The 16,672-nt window shown below is 41.3% G+C and overlaps 1 protein-coding gene across 30 annotated transcripts in view; it reads left to right on the top strand.

The window, feature by feature from the left end:
• LOC132891954 (protein NLRC5-like) overlaps window positions 1-16,672 on the top strand; it is an 888,139-nt gene that overhangs the window by 762,474 nt on the left and 108,993 nt on the right. For 27 of the 30 annotated variants that reach the window (XR_009655388.1, XM_060930219.1, XM_060930146.1 and 24 more), the window contains 3 exons: window positions 4,980-5,174; window positions 5,647-5,820; window positions 9,112-9,285. Coding sequence is in view for 29 of the 30 variants with exons in the window: in XM_060930219.1 (XP_060786202.1) it covers window positions 4,980-5,174; window positions 5,647-5,820; window positions 9,112-9,285 (543 nt within the window). In the remaining variant the exon portion in view is untranslated. The remainder of the gene's footprint in view (window positions 1-4,979; window positions 5,175-5,646; window positions 5,821-9,111; window positions 9,286-16,672) is intronic. The other 3 variants (XM_060930390.1, XM_060930255.1, XM_060930154.1) reach the window with 2 other exon arrangements.

The following is a 16,672-nucleotide window of genomic DNA, read 5'->3' as shown; positions in this document are numbered from 1 at the left end:
CGGTGGATTTAAAAACAGGCTGATGAATATATGGACTAGTTGAATGAGGACTTATTGTTGAGTCTCTAAAAGAGTCATTGAATTAAGTGACTTTTGTAGGTAAAATTAGGTGTTTAACAACCTGTTAAAAATACACCAGAATGCAGGAAATGGCATCTAATTAATTAATAATTTTCTGGGGGACGACTCCCAGACCCCCCACCAGTGTCCCCCCCCCCCCATTAAAAATGCTTCTGATGCCCTTGAGTATAATTGTCATATTTAAGAAGATTATCGATCAGGGCAGTATGCAGTTTTGTTGTTTTGGAAGCTCTCTTAATAACCCTGGTAAGTCATTCCATACCCTTCCTTCTGCTCTAGAAAATGCATTATGTTGCACTTCTGGTCTAGATTTTTTTTGTAAAAGTTCTTGGAAGTCGAAGCCCGAGTACTGTATGAATGGATGCTGCTGGTATCAATAAAAAGATTTAATATGTTGGTTGGGGCAACCCATTTCAAATGTCATGCGTTTGGCAGCATACGAATTCACAGTATAGGAATTTTACAGGCAAAATATCAGCATCAACAAAAAGTGGCACCGCGTGCTCATTTCTTTTTGCAAAAGACATGAAGCACAGGGCATGTTTTTGTAGGATCAAAATCTAATTTAAGTTTCATTTACTGGCAAGGCCCCGCACTGTAACAGCATAAGATATGTATGGAAAGATCAGAAACTGATAAATTTGACGTACTGTAGTGTCTTAAAAGGTACAAAGTGCCTGAGTTTAGCAGTCATTCCGACAGTTTTACTTATCTTAACAGTTATATGTTCAATATGGTATTTAAAGGTAAGATTACTCTCGATTAAGGTTCCAAGATATTTAACATAATCTTTGCACTCGAGGTTGGGAGGTTTGCCTTTTCCATTATCCATCCATCCATTATCTGTAGCCACTTATCCTGTTCTACAGGGTCGCAGGCAAGCTAGAGCCTATCCCAGCTGACTATGGGCGACAGGTGGGGTACACCCTGGACAAGTCGCCAGATCATTGCAGGGCTGACACAGAGACAAACAACCATTCACACTCACATTCACACCTACGGTCAATTTAGAGCCACCAATTAACCTAACCTGCATGTCTTTGGACTGTGGGGGAAACCGGAGCACCCGGAGGAAACCTGGGGACACGGGGAGAACATGCAAACTCCACAGAGGAAGGCCCCTGTCCTCATAATGATCCTCATAATGATCCCCTCAAAGATCTTTGCAAGGATCCTGCAAGATCCTCAAGGATTCAACAAGGATTCAACAAAGATCTTAGAAAATTGAAGATCCTTGATGATCTTGGCAAGAATTTGAAAGATACTTGAAAAGTTTTTGAGAATCTTTGTTGATCTCCTCAGCAGGATCTTCAAAGACCCTCACAAAGAACTTTACAGATCCTTGAAGATCTTTGAAAGATTTTCACCAGGGCATGTTTATTGAAATGCGTCCAAAAAAAATTGCTTCATGTGCAGTTTTATGGGGCTTTTACACTACCAACATGGCTGAGTTGGGCTGAGCCGTGTTGTGCTGAGTTGGGCTGAGTGGAGCTGAGTGGGGCTGTTGGGGTTGCATTTCGACTACAACCGCGCTGAACCGTGCTGGCTGGAAGTGGGTGGACACATTGGGTGGAGATAGCGAAAGTGGGTGGACGTCACGTGATGTCGTTAGGTGGCGCAAACAGTGACATCAGTGACCTTTTAAGCGGTAGTCTCACGACACGGATAGTAAACAATAAACATGGAGGACATGGAGTCGTTAGTGTTGCTGGTCTTGGTGCTGTGGCTTGTTTGTCGTCTTCTAATTCTTCTTCTTCCTGGTTTACGGTGTTTACAGATGGTGGTTATTTAAAGATCCCAGCGTGCTCGCGGGGCATGTGTGGGCATGTGAGGACACTCCTCACCAATCAGTGCACAGGGGATTGTATCCTCATGACCCTAGCCCCACTGGCCTAGGATGAGCTCACTTCAGCCCCACTGCAAAACCGTGCGAGTTTTGGGTGCTGAGTCAGGCTGAAGTGAGCTCAGTCGTGCTGCTCTGAGGTCGTCGAAACGTGAGCCGTTTTGGGCTGAAGTGAGCTGAAAAAGGGTAGTGGAAAAGGCCCATAAGTCTTCAAAAGTACTTTTTAAAGATTCATGATTTTCTTGTTACCTTTTTAATGTCAAGGTGTTGTTGGATTGTTGCCACGATGCATTTACAGAATCTAATGACTCAGAAACAACCTACTGAATGCAGTGACTCGCTTGTAGAACCTGTAGAATAAAAAGTGTGTAGAATATGATACAAAGCCTGTAGAAATGCTGATAGAAAAACAATTGAATTGACAAAAGGTCTGCATTGTTGTTTTATTTTTTTAACACCCCCACCCTGCCAACTAATGTTTACATCCCTCACCATGCTTTCTCAGGTTGGATGGGAAATTTGTGTAACAGTGATACTGTTTGTTTGCGGTAAACAGAGCAAAAACAATACAAATCTTTCTTCATTTCAAAAATCTCAAACATGGACTTTAGATCTGACCCTGGGTGCTCTGGTGAGGAACCATCATTTTTATCTGCTGTAGTCATCATTACCATCATCACCACCACCAAGTTCAAACTGAACTGGGGCAGGTTTCCTGATAACGTTGCCCTTTAGGGCTAAAGAGCAAGTTGAGACTCTCTGAAGCAACGAACGTTGTCTCTGTACGTGGTTTTCCCGAACTCACTCGTAAGAAGAAGTGATAAGAGCAACATTACGAAGAGCTTCTTTGCGGTGCGAGTCCCTGATATAGGCATTAGTAGTTGCTTAGTCCAGTCGATGAGGTCACATGATGTTCGTTTTTTACCATATATAATGTGGTAATTAATAATTGAAACTATTTTACATTTTTGGGCAATATTTTTTATTACAAGTGTGTTTTTAATTAAATGAATAAATGTTCACACGAAAGAATGAGCAAACAATAAACTAAATAATTAAGTAAATGTGTTCCCCGTGCCGGCTCATTTCGCTATTACTCAAACATACAGTCAGGATTATTTCAACTGTTACCCACAATGCCAAGTTAGCAATGCTCTCGCATGTGTTTGATCTGTCTCTACCTAAGGATGATGAATTGACCTCTTTAGAAATACTTCCTGAGGTAGAGACAGATCAAATACCCCCTCTCTCACTCACACACACACACACAGAGAGTTAGAGGTGCAGAAATGTGTCTCATTCATGACACTAAATGAGATAATCACTCGCCTAATGGAGTTAAATCTGATTAAAATGTGCTGATATCAATGTGACATTACGATATCCGTACATCATTCCCTAACATACTGAAATATATTCAGAATGTTTTTCATATATTTATTTAATAATTAACTCGATGTACATGCAAATTACAAGAAAAATAATTGAACACCAGCAGCAGATTCAACACCAGTTTCCCCCGTTGACTGTGAGAGTCCCTCAGACGCGCAGCGCAATCTGTGGATTCAGCTGTGAGTGAGACGCTCTTTGTTTTGAGCGAGTGGTCCGGGTCTCTCGTAAATTCCGAGCAAACTAAAGGACTACTTGTGCAATGATGTTGTTTAGGAAAACCACGTTAGCTTGACGGTGGATCTTAGGAGGTAATTAAAGACACTCTTGGCCGAAAGAGGCTTTCAGGAAACCCACCCCTGTTCAAAAAATGCAGCAAGCACTTTGAACTTGATCAGAGGCGGAGTTTACTGTGATTGGTTTTCTCCTGTCACGAACACAGCGTACGGCCTCGCATTTTAGAAAAGAAATGAAAATTCATCTGCTGATATGAAAGCTATGTTTCAGAGTAACGAGTAACAGGAACCTTCAGAGAAATGTCCTGGAGTCAAGAGTCCAATATTTGTCCTTCAAATGTAGTGGAGTAAAAGTCATAATTTTCCAAAAACTTAACACTCGAGTAAAGTATAGATACGAAAAACTTCCTTAAATTCAGAACTCCAGTAAATGGACTTCGTTCCTGTCCACCCCTGTTTTGGGATGTGTCGAGTTTTTTTTCTTCATATTTCTCCACATTAAATTTGTATTATTAGTGAAATGTAATGACGCAGACACTGGGCTGATAGAACCATGTGGAGTTTGCAGGAATACAGAATTATAATTAAAATCTTTACTGTTATTATGACCTGATAAAAGGTTTTATTGAAGTGGAATAACAGACTTTCACAGAGAACTCATTAGAAACACCATTCTTATTTACTTTTATTACATCATAATATCAATTTATTACATGCTAATTATTCTTTTGTTCTTCTAATATCCTGACATCTTTTATAAATTGTAACTTTTTTGTCCTTCACAGCTTTTGTTCTTTTCCCTGCTGTAGCTCTGTGATTTATTGATTTCAGGTCAGACAGGGAGAGACAACACAGTGTAAGGGGAAGAACATGTCCAGTGAGTAAATCGCTGGCCCAAGGAACAAATAAGGAGCACCTGGCAACACTCTCTCTCTCTCTCTCTCTCTCTCTCTCTCTCTCTCTCTCTGTGTGTGTTAGCCAAGTAGCTCATCATGAGTATCTCCATAAAACTCCTTCAGCACTGGGCTGTGATCATTTCAGTCGCTCACTAATTAGAGAACAAATCAAATGTCTGATCTGTTCAGATAAATATGACTCTGCCTCGAACTCTGCCTGCTTCATCTAAACCTGACTTTTGAAACTCTTTTCCTTTCTCCTCTTGTAAATATTTTAGATCAGACTCTTATTTCCCGATTTGGTGATCAGATTTGATGTTGCGTGTTTATCCTATGTGTCAGTGATGACGTGTGCAGCAGAAAACTCAAATCCGAACAGCTCGAACTGTGAATTACTGTTACAGCATTTCAGTGTATTGTCGACTCGGAGTTTGTACTTTTGTCATTTATGAAAATGAAATGGTGCAGTGAAAGATTTGAGGACCTGTTTGATCATTTGTGTGAGTTTATTATGTATTATTTTATTTCCTTCAGGATCAGTTGTGATACGATCAAAGGGAGAAGCGCTGAAGCTCTGGTCTCAGTGCTCAACTCAGAAACCTCCAGTCTGAGAGAACTGCATCTGACTGTGAAGACACTGGATCTGTCTGGGAATAAACTAGAAGACTCAGGAGTGAAGCGTCTCTGTGCTGTACTGGAGAATCCTCACTGTAAAGTGGAGACACTGGGGTAAGATCATCTCTCTGAGAGTCACAATGACTCACTAAAGCAGCAGTTAATAGTTGTATACAGTGTTATTTATCAATTAAAATTTTCTGTAAAAGTAAAACATGCAGAACAAATATTTGTCATGAATTGATAATTTCTCCTCAGAATCACTTATCACTTTTACTTTAAATAAATAATTAAGTGTCTTTACAATTAAATATGTGATCATTAAAAATCCAGTCACGCAGAGATAAATTCTACAAAACCTGACTCTTCACTTAAACCTTTAAATTATTGACTTTTTGCTGAATCATTAGCACCTCGAGTAAACTTAATGTCAGTAACAGTGGTAATGTTTGAGTCATTATTAATAATAGCTTGTGATTGGTGAAGAGAATAGAGACAGTCCAACATGAGAGACATCATCTTCACAACCACTGTTACACCAAGATGAAAATCTGTTGATGAAGTGTGTGTCATCGTGTCTCTGCAGGTTGCGGGGCTGTGGTGTCTCAGATGAAGGCTGTGCTGCTCTGAGTTCAGCTCTGAGATTAAACCCCTCATACCTGAGAGAACTGGATCTGTCTAAGAATCATCTGGGAGACTCAGGAGTGAAGCGTCTCTGTGCTGTACTGGAGAATCCTCACTGTAAACTGGAAAAACTGAGGTAAGATCATCTCTCTGAGAGTCACATGACCTGCTCCTCAGTAAGACACATTCTCTAATAGTGAGACTGAAGCAGAGGTTTTAGGTTCATCATCAGTGTCCTGAGGAGGAAGATTGTTTCTTTTCACTGCACACTGATGATTTGTCACAAAGTCTTTGGGTCAGATGGACGTATGTGAGAAGCTGCAGCACAAAATGGGACTTGATCCGACTGCAGTGTGTCTGATTTTTTTTTTTTAGAAATTAATTAAAATGAGTAATCATCAGATGGAAAAAATATGTTCCCAACTGATCGTCTCAGATTTGCTTCATAATTTTAGAGTCAAGTTACTGTTCCCAATAAATAGTGTGTTAAGTTCCAGGCTTTTATCTGCATTAGTTTCTGAGATATCGAGGCTTTTAACAGGCAGTGTGGTTCGAATTTTACTGTAAAAAAAAATAGTGCAACAGAAAAACATTACAAAGATCAATTCATTGTTATTTTTAACTTTTCTTTCTGGTTGCATGAAATTTTGAGGGATTAGATTAGATGAGATAAAACTTTATTGATCCCTTTTGGGAGGGTTTCCTCAGGGAAATTAAGAATAGTGTGGAATGTAGAGTTTCAACATTATTATTAATTTTTTTTTCAACTTCATCCCAGAACCTCCCTACTGTAAATCCAGCCCTGACGTGGCTCCAGATAATTGCTGTGGGTTTTTTTTTTTATTATAACTGTTGTTGTATACTCCACAGTATACTGCTGAAGAAATTAAATAATGAAGATGAGCTCAAAGTGCAGACCTTCAGTTTTATTTTGAGGAAACTTGCATCCAGATTGGATGACTGGTGTTGAAATTACAGCATGTAATTACAGCACTGTTTATATGTGGTCCTTCTTTTTTGAGGGATGAAAAACTAATTAATCAATCAATCAATCAAGTTTATTTGTACAGCGATTTTAACAATAAACATTGTCGCAAAGCAGCTTTACAGAATTTGAACGACTTAAAACATGAGCTAATTTTATCCCTAATCTATCCCCAATGAGCAAGCCTGTGGCAACGGTGGCAAGGAAAAACTCCCTCAGACGACATGAGGAAGAAACCTCGAGAGGAACCAGACTCAAAAGGGAACCCATCCTCATTTGGGCAACAACAGACAGCCTGACTATAATATTAACAGTTTTAACAGGTATAACCCTCAACTGTCCTCATGGGGCCGTCCTTCACTCATAAATTACACTGACATTTTTATTCCTCCGACACTGAGAGGTGAAACCAGTATGTTTTCGGGTTTTCTTTTCATTTTTTTTCTGAAATTCTTGTTCGCACGCTGTCTCAAGAATGAGTGGCTGAATGTTTGTAGGATTTATATGGAATAATCATTGTTTAGTTCTCTGATTCTACAATAATATAAATCTATAGTGTTCTATAAATGCACTCTGGAGAAACAAGTTTATTGCCCCTGTGTAGTGCACTATAAGTCTAGTAGAGAACCATCGGAGATTCAGTCTCTCTCTCTCTCTCTCTGATTAAAGTTCATGGTCTCTCTGCTGTTCTCTGTTCAGCTTCAGCTGCTGATGGTTTAATATCACACACAACAGAGGAGAGAAACTAAATATAACACTCAGTATTATCATTATTAATTACACTGTTAATGAGAATAAACAGGTGATATTAAATCCTCATGACATTCTGAATAATACAATTAATTTTACACTCACCATCTTTCAAGTAAGAATTAATAGTTAAGAGTTAACTATTAACTATTAAGAGTTAATAGTTGTATACAGTGTTATTTATCAATTAAAATTTTCTGTAAAAATAAACATGCAGGCCTCACAGCAAGAAGGTTCTGGGTTCGAACGCAGCGGCTGGCGAGGGCCTTTCTGTGTGGAGTTTGCATGTTCTCCCCTGTGTCTGTGTGGGTTTCCTCCGGGTGCTCCAGTTTCCCCCACAGTCCAAAGACATGCAGTTTTGGATAATTGGTGTCTCTAAATTGACCGTAGGTTTGAATGTGAGTGTGAATGGTTGTTTATCACTCAGTGCGTTTACATGCACATAGAGAAAATTGAATTTCTGCCGTTGCTCGACTGAAATCGAAGTTCTAAATGGCATGGAAACACCTTAGCTAGGCTGAAATTGAACCGAACTTGATTTCTCGTAACCGAGCTACACGACCTAGATTATGTGATTTTTGCCGAGCTACTTAGTGCATGTAAACCCTATCGAGCTACATAGTCCAGCTACTTACTTCAGCACTGCCCCTTCCGGAAGTGACAAGTGACGAGACCACAAGCGGGAAACACAACAGCCTCGGTCAAAAAAAAAAAAAACAGCCTCGGTCGGCATGACACTTCAGATCAACTTCAACTCAGTGCCCATTTCATTAGGAACACTTCTGTTCGTACATACAAACTACAAACACTCTTCTTGTGAACACGGAACTGATAACTTTGTTTATACTCTTGAACAATGTTGCCAGATACTCGCACAAAATATGTTCAAAACCCACCAAAATGCACTTAAAACCGCCCAATTAGGCGGGAAACCGCCCAATCTGGCAACACAGCTCTTGAATAGCTCTTCTTCATGACGACAACCGGAAGTGTACCAACACGATGGGGCGTGTAGCACCACCTGTGGCTCGGGTGCACAATGTACCTCACACAATAGCTCGATTTCCTTAGTGCATGTAGGATTGGATTTCTCTGGCACCCCTGCTTGGGACCCTTTGCTCGATTACCGACAGCAGCTCGATTTGGATGTGCATGTAAACGCACTGAGTGTGTCAGCCCTGCGATGATCTGGTGACTTGCCCAGGGTGAACCCCACCTCTCACCCATAGTCAGCTGGGATAGGCTCCAGCTTGCATGTGACCCTGTACAGGATAAGCAGCTACAGATAATGGATGGATGGATTGATGGATGGATGGATGTAAAACATGCAGAACAAATATATTAGTCATGAAGTGATCATTTCACCTCAGAATCACTGTTACTTTAAAGAAATAATTAAAATGTCTTTACAATTAAATATGTTCACATTAAAAATCCAGTCACGCAGAGATAAATTCTACAAAACCTGACTCTTCACTTAAACCTTTAAATTATTGACTTTTTGCTGAATCATTAGCACCTCGAGTAAACTTAATGTCAGTAACAGTGGTAATGTTTGAGTCATCATTAATAATAGCTTGTGATTGGTGAAGAGAATAGAGACAGTCCAACATGAGAGACATCATCTTCACAACCACTGTTACACCAAGATGAAAATCTGTTGATGAAGTGTGTATCATTGTGTCTCTGCAGGTTGTGTGGTTGTGGTGTCTCGGATGAAGGCTGTGCTGCTCTGAGTTCAGCTCTGAGATCAAACCCCTCACACCTGAGACAACTGGATCTGTCTAAGAATAATCTGGGAGACTCAGGAGTGAAGCATCTCTGTGCTATACTGGAGAATCCTCACTGTAAACTGGAGACACTGGGGTAAGATCATCTCTCTGAGAGTCACATGACCTGCTCCTCAGTTAGACACATTCTCTAATAGTGAGACTGAAGCAGAGGTTTTAGGTTCATCATCAGTGTCCTGAGGAGGAAGATTGTTTCTTTTCACTGCACACTGATGATTTGTCACAGAGTCTTTGGGTCAGATGGATGTATGTGAGAAGCTGCAGCACAAAATGGGACTTGATCCGACTGCAGTGTGCCTGATTTTTTTTTTTTTTAGAAATTAATTAAAATGAGTAATCATCAGATGGAAAAAAATATGTTCCCAACTGATTGTCTCAGATTTGCTTCATAATTTTAGAGTCAAGTTACTGTTCCCAATAAATAGTGTATTAAGTTCCAGGCTTTTATCTGCATTAGTTTCTGAGATATCAAGGCTTTTAACAGGCAGCGTGGCTCGAATTTTACTGTAAAAAAAAAAGTGCAACAGAAAAACATTACAAAGATCAATTCATTGTTATTTTTAACTTTTCTTTCTGGTTGCATGAAATTTTGAGGGATTACATTAGATTAGATTAGATAAAACTTTATTGATCCCTTTTGGGAGTGTTCCCTCAGGGAAATTAAGAATAGTGTGGAATGTTGAGTTTCAACATTATTATTATTTTTTTTTCAACTTCATCCCAGAATCTCCCTAAATCCAGCCCTGACGTGGCTCCAGATAATTGCTGTGGGGTTTTTTTTTATTAGGGCCCGAGCCCTATAGGGCGAAGGCCCTATTGATCTTGTTCGGTTTTTTATTATTAGGGCCCGAGCCCTATAGGGCGAAGGCCCTATTGATCTTGTTCGGTTTTTTATTATTATTATTATTATTCCTTAGTCGCGGTCGCTGTTCGGCCTTTTTTGGGGCACTTCCTGTGGACGAAAACGCGCATATTTTGGATCATTTTATCGGCATCCCCTACGCTACTCAGATCCAAAACCCCAGATCTGGGCGGGGCTCTGGGCCTCTATAGCGCCCCCCAACGCCTTGAAAATTTTGCCTTTTTTCGAAGGCTCCTGGTTGCCATATAGTTTGTCGTAGAGGAACGAAATTTGGTTCACATATGTATCTTACTGAGACGAACAAAAAACGTTCTATGAATGCATAGCCACGCCCAACAGGAAGTGAGGTAATTTTACTTTTGTGCGAAATGCATGGCCACGAAGACGGCGCAACTCCTCCTAGACCGTTCATGGGAATGTCACCAAAATTGATACACATCATCTACAGACATGGCTGACAAAAGTTACTAAATACGTTTCACGTAGGATAAAACGTTCAGAAGTTATACGTCAATCAATTTTCACTTCAAAATTTTACATGCTAAAAAATTCATAACAAATCTTCTAATTGCTCAAAACTGCTCATACTTCACACGCAAATCACTCATTGGGCTTCTGACATGTTACCCAATTTCCGTGATATTTCGCCACTGGGGGCGCTATTTTTGGGCAAAAAATCCAATCTTTCCTCAAATTTGGTCAAACTTCACGGCCACCCTCTTACTACCTCCCATGTCATGTATACCGCATTTTGGGAATTTTCGTCCATGGGGGGCGCTGTTTTTGGCCGACGCAATTGCTCCAAAACGGGTTTTTGGTAAATAATTCCATAATGCTTTTCCTTCACACCACTACCTTGTGATAGTGCGTTCCTGTTGTGGACACTTATTTTTCCAACTCATAATCGCTCATGTACAGCATAGCGCCACCTTCTGACATGGGAAAAACCAAAAAATTTATTCTTCAAAAATCTATATCTCATCTTCTATTTACTCAATTGTCATCAAACTTCATACGCAAACTCTTCATAGCTCACCTGACATGTCCGCCAAATTTTGTGCACTTTCGCCCCTGGGGGTGCTGGTTATGGCGGAAATGATATTGCAGCTTCTGATTTGTCAAACTTGGCAAGCAAACTCTTTTCAAGACCCTTATTGGGGCGCTTGCCATGGTCGACAACGCACGAAATTTGGCTCCTTTTTCTTAGACTGCCACCGCTACTGAGAACCAAAAGCCCAGATCCAGCCGGGCCTCAGGGCCTCTATAGCGCCCCCTAACTCGTTGTGATTTTGGCCTCCCACTTTAAGGTGCCTGGTTGCCATGTAGTTTGTAGGAGTGGCGTGCCATTTGGTACGCATATGTATCTCACTAAGCCGGACAGAAATGTAATGCCAATGCATTAGCCACGCCCAACAGGAAGTGAGGTAATTTCACTTTTGTGCGAAATGCATGGCCACGAAGACGGCGCAACTCCTCCTAGACTGTTCATAGGAATGTCACCAAAATTGATAGACATCATCTACAGACATGGCTGACAAAAGTTACTAAATAAGTTTCACGTAGCTTGAACCGCTCAGAAGTTATACGTCAATCAATTTTTAATGCAAAATTTTACATGCTTAAAAATTCATAACAAATCTTCTAATTGCTCAAAACTGCTCATACTTCACACGCAAATCCCTCATTGGGCTTCTGACATGTTCCCCATTTTCTGTGATATTTCGCCACTGGGGGCGCTATTTTTGGGCAAACAATCCAATCTTTCCTCAAATTTGGTCAAACTTCACGGCCACCCTCTTACTACCGCCCATGTCATGTATACCACATTTTGGGAATTTTCGTCCATGGGGGGCGCTGTTTTTGGCCGACGCAATTTCTCCAAAACGGGTTTTTGGTAAATAATTCCATAATGCTTTTCCTTCACACCACTACCTTGTGATAGTGCGTTGCTGTTGTAGACACTTATTTCTCCAACTCATTATCGCTCATGTACAGCATAGCGCCACCTTCTGACATGGGAAAAACCAAAAAATTTATTCTTCAAAAATCTTCCAGGTTGCCTAATAGGCCGCAAAACGTATTTTGCAGGAGGTACGAGTGCCCCCGCCCCCTTGGCCGCTGCCCGGCGAGGGCCCGTCAAGGCCGCTTGCGGCTTTAATTATTATTATTATTATTCCTTAGTCGCGGTCGCTGTTCGGCCTTTTTTGGGGCACTTCCTGTGGACGAAAACGCGCATATTTTGGATCATTTTATCGGCATCCCCTACGCTACTCAGATCCAAAACCCCAGATCTGGGCGGGGCTCTGGGCCTCTATAGCGCCCCCCAACGCCTTGAAAATTTTGCCTTTTTTCGAAGGCTCCTGGTTGCCATATAGTTTGTCGTAGAGGAACGAAATTTGGTTCACATATGTATCTTACTGAGACGAACAAAAAACGTTCTATGAATGCATAGCCACGCCCAACAGGAAGTGAGGTAATTTTACTTTTGTGCGAAATGCATGGCCACGAAGACGGCGCAACTCCTCCTAGACCGTTCATGGGAATGTCACCAAAATTGATACACATCATCTACAGACATGGCTGACAAAAGTTACTAAATACGTTTCACGTAGGATAAAACGTTCAGAAGTTATACGTCAATCAATTTTCACTTCAAAATTTTACATGCTAAAAAATTCATAACAAATCTTCTAATTGCTCAAAACTGCTCATACTTCACACGCAAATCACTCATTGGGCTTCTGACATGTTACCCAATTTCCGTGATATTTCGCCACTGGGGGCGCTATTTTTGGGCAAAAAATCCAATCTTTCCTCAAATTTGGTCAAACTTCACGGCCACCCTCTTACTACCTCCCATGTCATGTATACCGCATTTTGGGAATTTTCGTCCATGGGGGGCGCTGTTTTTGGCCGACGCAATTGCTCCAAAACGGGTTTTTGGTAAATAATTCCATAATGCTTTTCCTTCACACCACTACCTTGTGATAGTGCGTTCCTGTTGTAGACACTTATTTTTCCAACTCATAATCGCTCATGTACAGCATAGCGCCACCTTCTGACATGGGAAAAACCAAAAAATTTATTCTTCAAAAATCTATATCTCATCTTCTATTTACTCAATTGTCATCAAACTTCATACGCAAACTCTTCATAGCTCACCTGACATGTCCGCCAAATTTTGTGCACTTTCGCCCCTGGGGGTGCTGGTTATGGCGGAAATGATATTGCAGCTTCTGATTTGTCAAACTTGGCAAGCAAACTCTTTTCAAGACCCTTATTGGGGCGCTTGCCATGGTCGACAACGCACGAAATTTGGCTCCTTTTTCTTAGACTGCCACCGCTACTGAGAACCAAAAGCCCAGATCCAGCCGGGCCTCAGGGCCTCTATAGCGCCCCCTAACTCGTTGTGATTTTGGCCTCCCACTTTAAGGTGCCTGGTTGCCATGTAGTTTGTAGGAGTGGCGTGCCATTTGGTACGCATATGTATCTCACTAAGCCGGACAGAAATGTAATGCCAATGCATTAGCCACGCCCAACAGGAAGTGAGGTAATTTCACTTTTGTGCGAAATGCATGGCCACGAAGACGGCGCAACTCCTCCTAGACTGTTCATAGGAATGTCACCAAAATTGATAGACATCATCTACAGACATGGCTGACAAAAGTTACTAAATAAGTTTCGCGTAGCTTGAACCGCTCAGAAGTTATACGTCAATCAATTTTTAATGCAAAATTTTACATGCTTAAAAATTCATAACAAATCTTCTAATTGCTCAAAACTGCTCATACTTCACACGCAAATCCCTCATTGGGCTTCTGACATGTTCCCCATTTTCTGTGATATTTCGCCACTGGGGGCGCTATTTTTGGGCAAACAATCCAATCTTTCCTCAAATTTGGTCAAACTTCACGGCCACCCTCTTACTACCGCCCATGTCATGTATACCACATTTTGGGAATTTTCGTCCATGGGGGGCGCTGTTTTTGGCCGACGCAATTTCTCCAAAACGGGTTTTTGGTAAATAATTCCATAATGCTTTTCCTTCACACCACTACCTTGTGATAGTGCGTTGCTGTTGTAGACACTTATTTCTCCAACTCATAATCGCTCATGTACAGCATAGCGCCACCTTCTGACATGGGAAAAACCAAAAAATTTATTCTTCAAAAATCTTCCAGGTTGCCTAATAGGCCGCAAAACGTATTTTGCAGGAGGTACGAGTGCCCCCGCCCCCTTGGCCGCTGCCCGGCGAGGGCCCGTCAAGGCCGCTTGCGGCTTTAATTATAACTGTTGTTGTTGTCCTCCACAGTATACTGCTGAAGAAATTAAATAATGAAGATGAGCTCAAAGTGCAGACCTTCAGTTTTATTTTGAGGAAACTTGCATCCTGATTGGATGACTGGTGTTGAAATTACAGCATGTAATTACAGCACTGTTTATATGTGGTCCTTCTTTTTGAGGGATGAAAAACTAATTAGACAAATGAACATCATCATAAATTACACTGACATTTTTATTCCTCCGACACTGAGAGGTGAAACCAGTATGTTTTCGGGTTTTCTTTTCATTTTTTTTCTGAAATTCTTGTTCGCACGCCGTCTCAAGAATGAGTGGCTGAATGTTTGTAGGATTTATATGGAATAATATTGTTTACTTCTCTGATTCTACAATAATATAAATCTATAGTGTTCTATAAATGCACTCTGGAGAAACAAGTTTATTGCCCCTGTGTAGTGCACTATAAGTCTAGTAGAGAACCATCTGATATTCAGTCTCTCTCTCTCTCTCTCTCTGATTAAAGTTCATGGTCTCTCTGCTGTTCTCTGTTCAGCTTCAGCTGCTGATGGTTTAATATCACACACAACAGAGGAGAGAAACTAAATATAACACTCAGTATTATCATTATTAATTACACTGTTAATGAGAATAAACAGGTGATATTAAATCCTCATGACATTCTGAATAATACAATTAATTTTACACTCACCATCTTTCAGCTAAGAATTCAAATCAAATCAAATCAGGTTTATTTGTACAGCGCTTTTAACAATAAACATTGTCGCAAAGCAGCTTTACAGAATTTGAACGACTTAAAACATGAGCTAATTTTATCCCTAATCTATCCCCAATGAGCAAGCCTGTGGCGACGGCGGCAAGGAAAAACTCCCTCAGACGACATGAGGAAGAAACCTCGAGAGGAACCAGACTCAAAAGGGAACCCATCCTCATTTGGGCAACAACAGACAGCCTGACTATAATATTAACAGTTTTAACAGGTATAACCCTCAACTGTCCTCATGGGGCCGTCCTTCACAGGAGTGGGGCGATAAAACTCCGACCAGACACAGGGCACCAGGATGGATCAAGCAGGTCCGAGGAGCAGAAGAGGCCAGCATCTCAATCCCAGGACCAACATGTAACTCAGAGGGACAGATGGGGGGGGGAAGAGAGAGAGAAAGAAAACACATTGTTAGGTATGCCCTAAAAATGACAAGTATTAAATCTGTGTGGTAGGCTCACAGAGACGAGAGTCTTTACATCAGGCATGACACACAATGGCATGTTAATATGGTAAAAAAAATATATCATGACCTGCTCTGGCTGGATGCTTGATTGGGTGATGGGAGCACACTCCTCAGCAATGATGAGATGCAGATGGGACCCTTAGGCCTGGCCAAGACAATTCAGTTACATTTCACCGGGTCTGGGACATGCGACAGAATGTCTGACGGCCGATTCCCTGCAGGCTACGATAGCCAGTCGAGGTCCCCACCGTCTCCACCAAAAGATTTCCTGTTGACTCCATGTAACTCAGAGGGACAGATTTGGGGTGGGGGGGAGAGAAAGAAAACACAGGTGGTTAGGTATGCCCAAAGTCACCTGAATAAGTAGGAACAGTATACATATTGCACCGAGTACAAGCAGGGACTCCGGCAACTAACTATGACAGCATAACTAAAAGGAGAGAGCCAGAAGGTAACACAGGCATGAGGGAGCCCCGGGACATAAAGCAGCCAGCCACTGCACCGTCAACAAACTTGAGTGAGCAAGCGAGTGGGGACTGACAGCATCCATACATCCCAGTTTACCAAAACACTCTATGTCTGAGGACCCTCCAGATCTACTCCTTTACCTCATAAACACCATTAACTTGACTAAACAGATATGTTTTCAGCCTAGACTTAAATGCTGAGACTGTGTCTGATTCCCGAACATTACTTGGAAGGCTGTTCCATAACAGTGGGGCTTTGTAAGAAAAGGCTCTGCCCCCTGATGTAGCCTTCACTATACGAGGTACCAGCAGATAGCCTGCACCTTTTGATCTAAGTAGGCGTGGCGGGTCATAGAGGAGCAGAAGTTCACTCAGGTACTGTGGTGCGAGACCATTTAGTGCTTTAAAGGTCAATAGTAGTATTTTATAATCAATACGAAATTTGATTGGGAGCCAATGCAGTGTGGATAAGACAGGCGTGATGTGGTCATATTTTCTAGTTCTAGTAAGGACTCTTGCTGCGGCATTTTGAACTAACTGGAGCTTGTTTATGCACTTATTGGAACATCCAGACAGTAAGGCATTACAATAATCCAACCTGGAGGT

The sequence above is a fragment of the Neoarius graeffei genome, chromosome 1 (assembly GCF_027579695.1).
Source record: "Neoarius graeffei isolate fNeoGra1 chromosome 1, fNeoGra1.pri, whole genome shotgun sequence".
In the NCBI taxonomy this organism is placed as follows: domain Eukaryota; kingdom Metazoa; phylum Chordata; class Actinopteri; order Siluriformes; family Ariidae; genus Neoarius; species Neoarius graeffei.
This window is presented reverse-complemented; position numbering and strand designations above follow the sequence as displayed.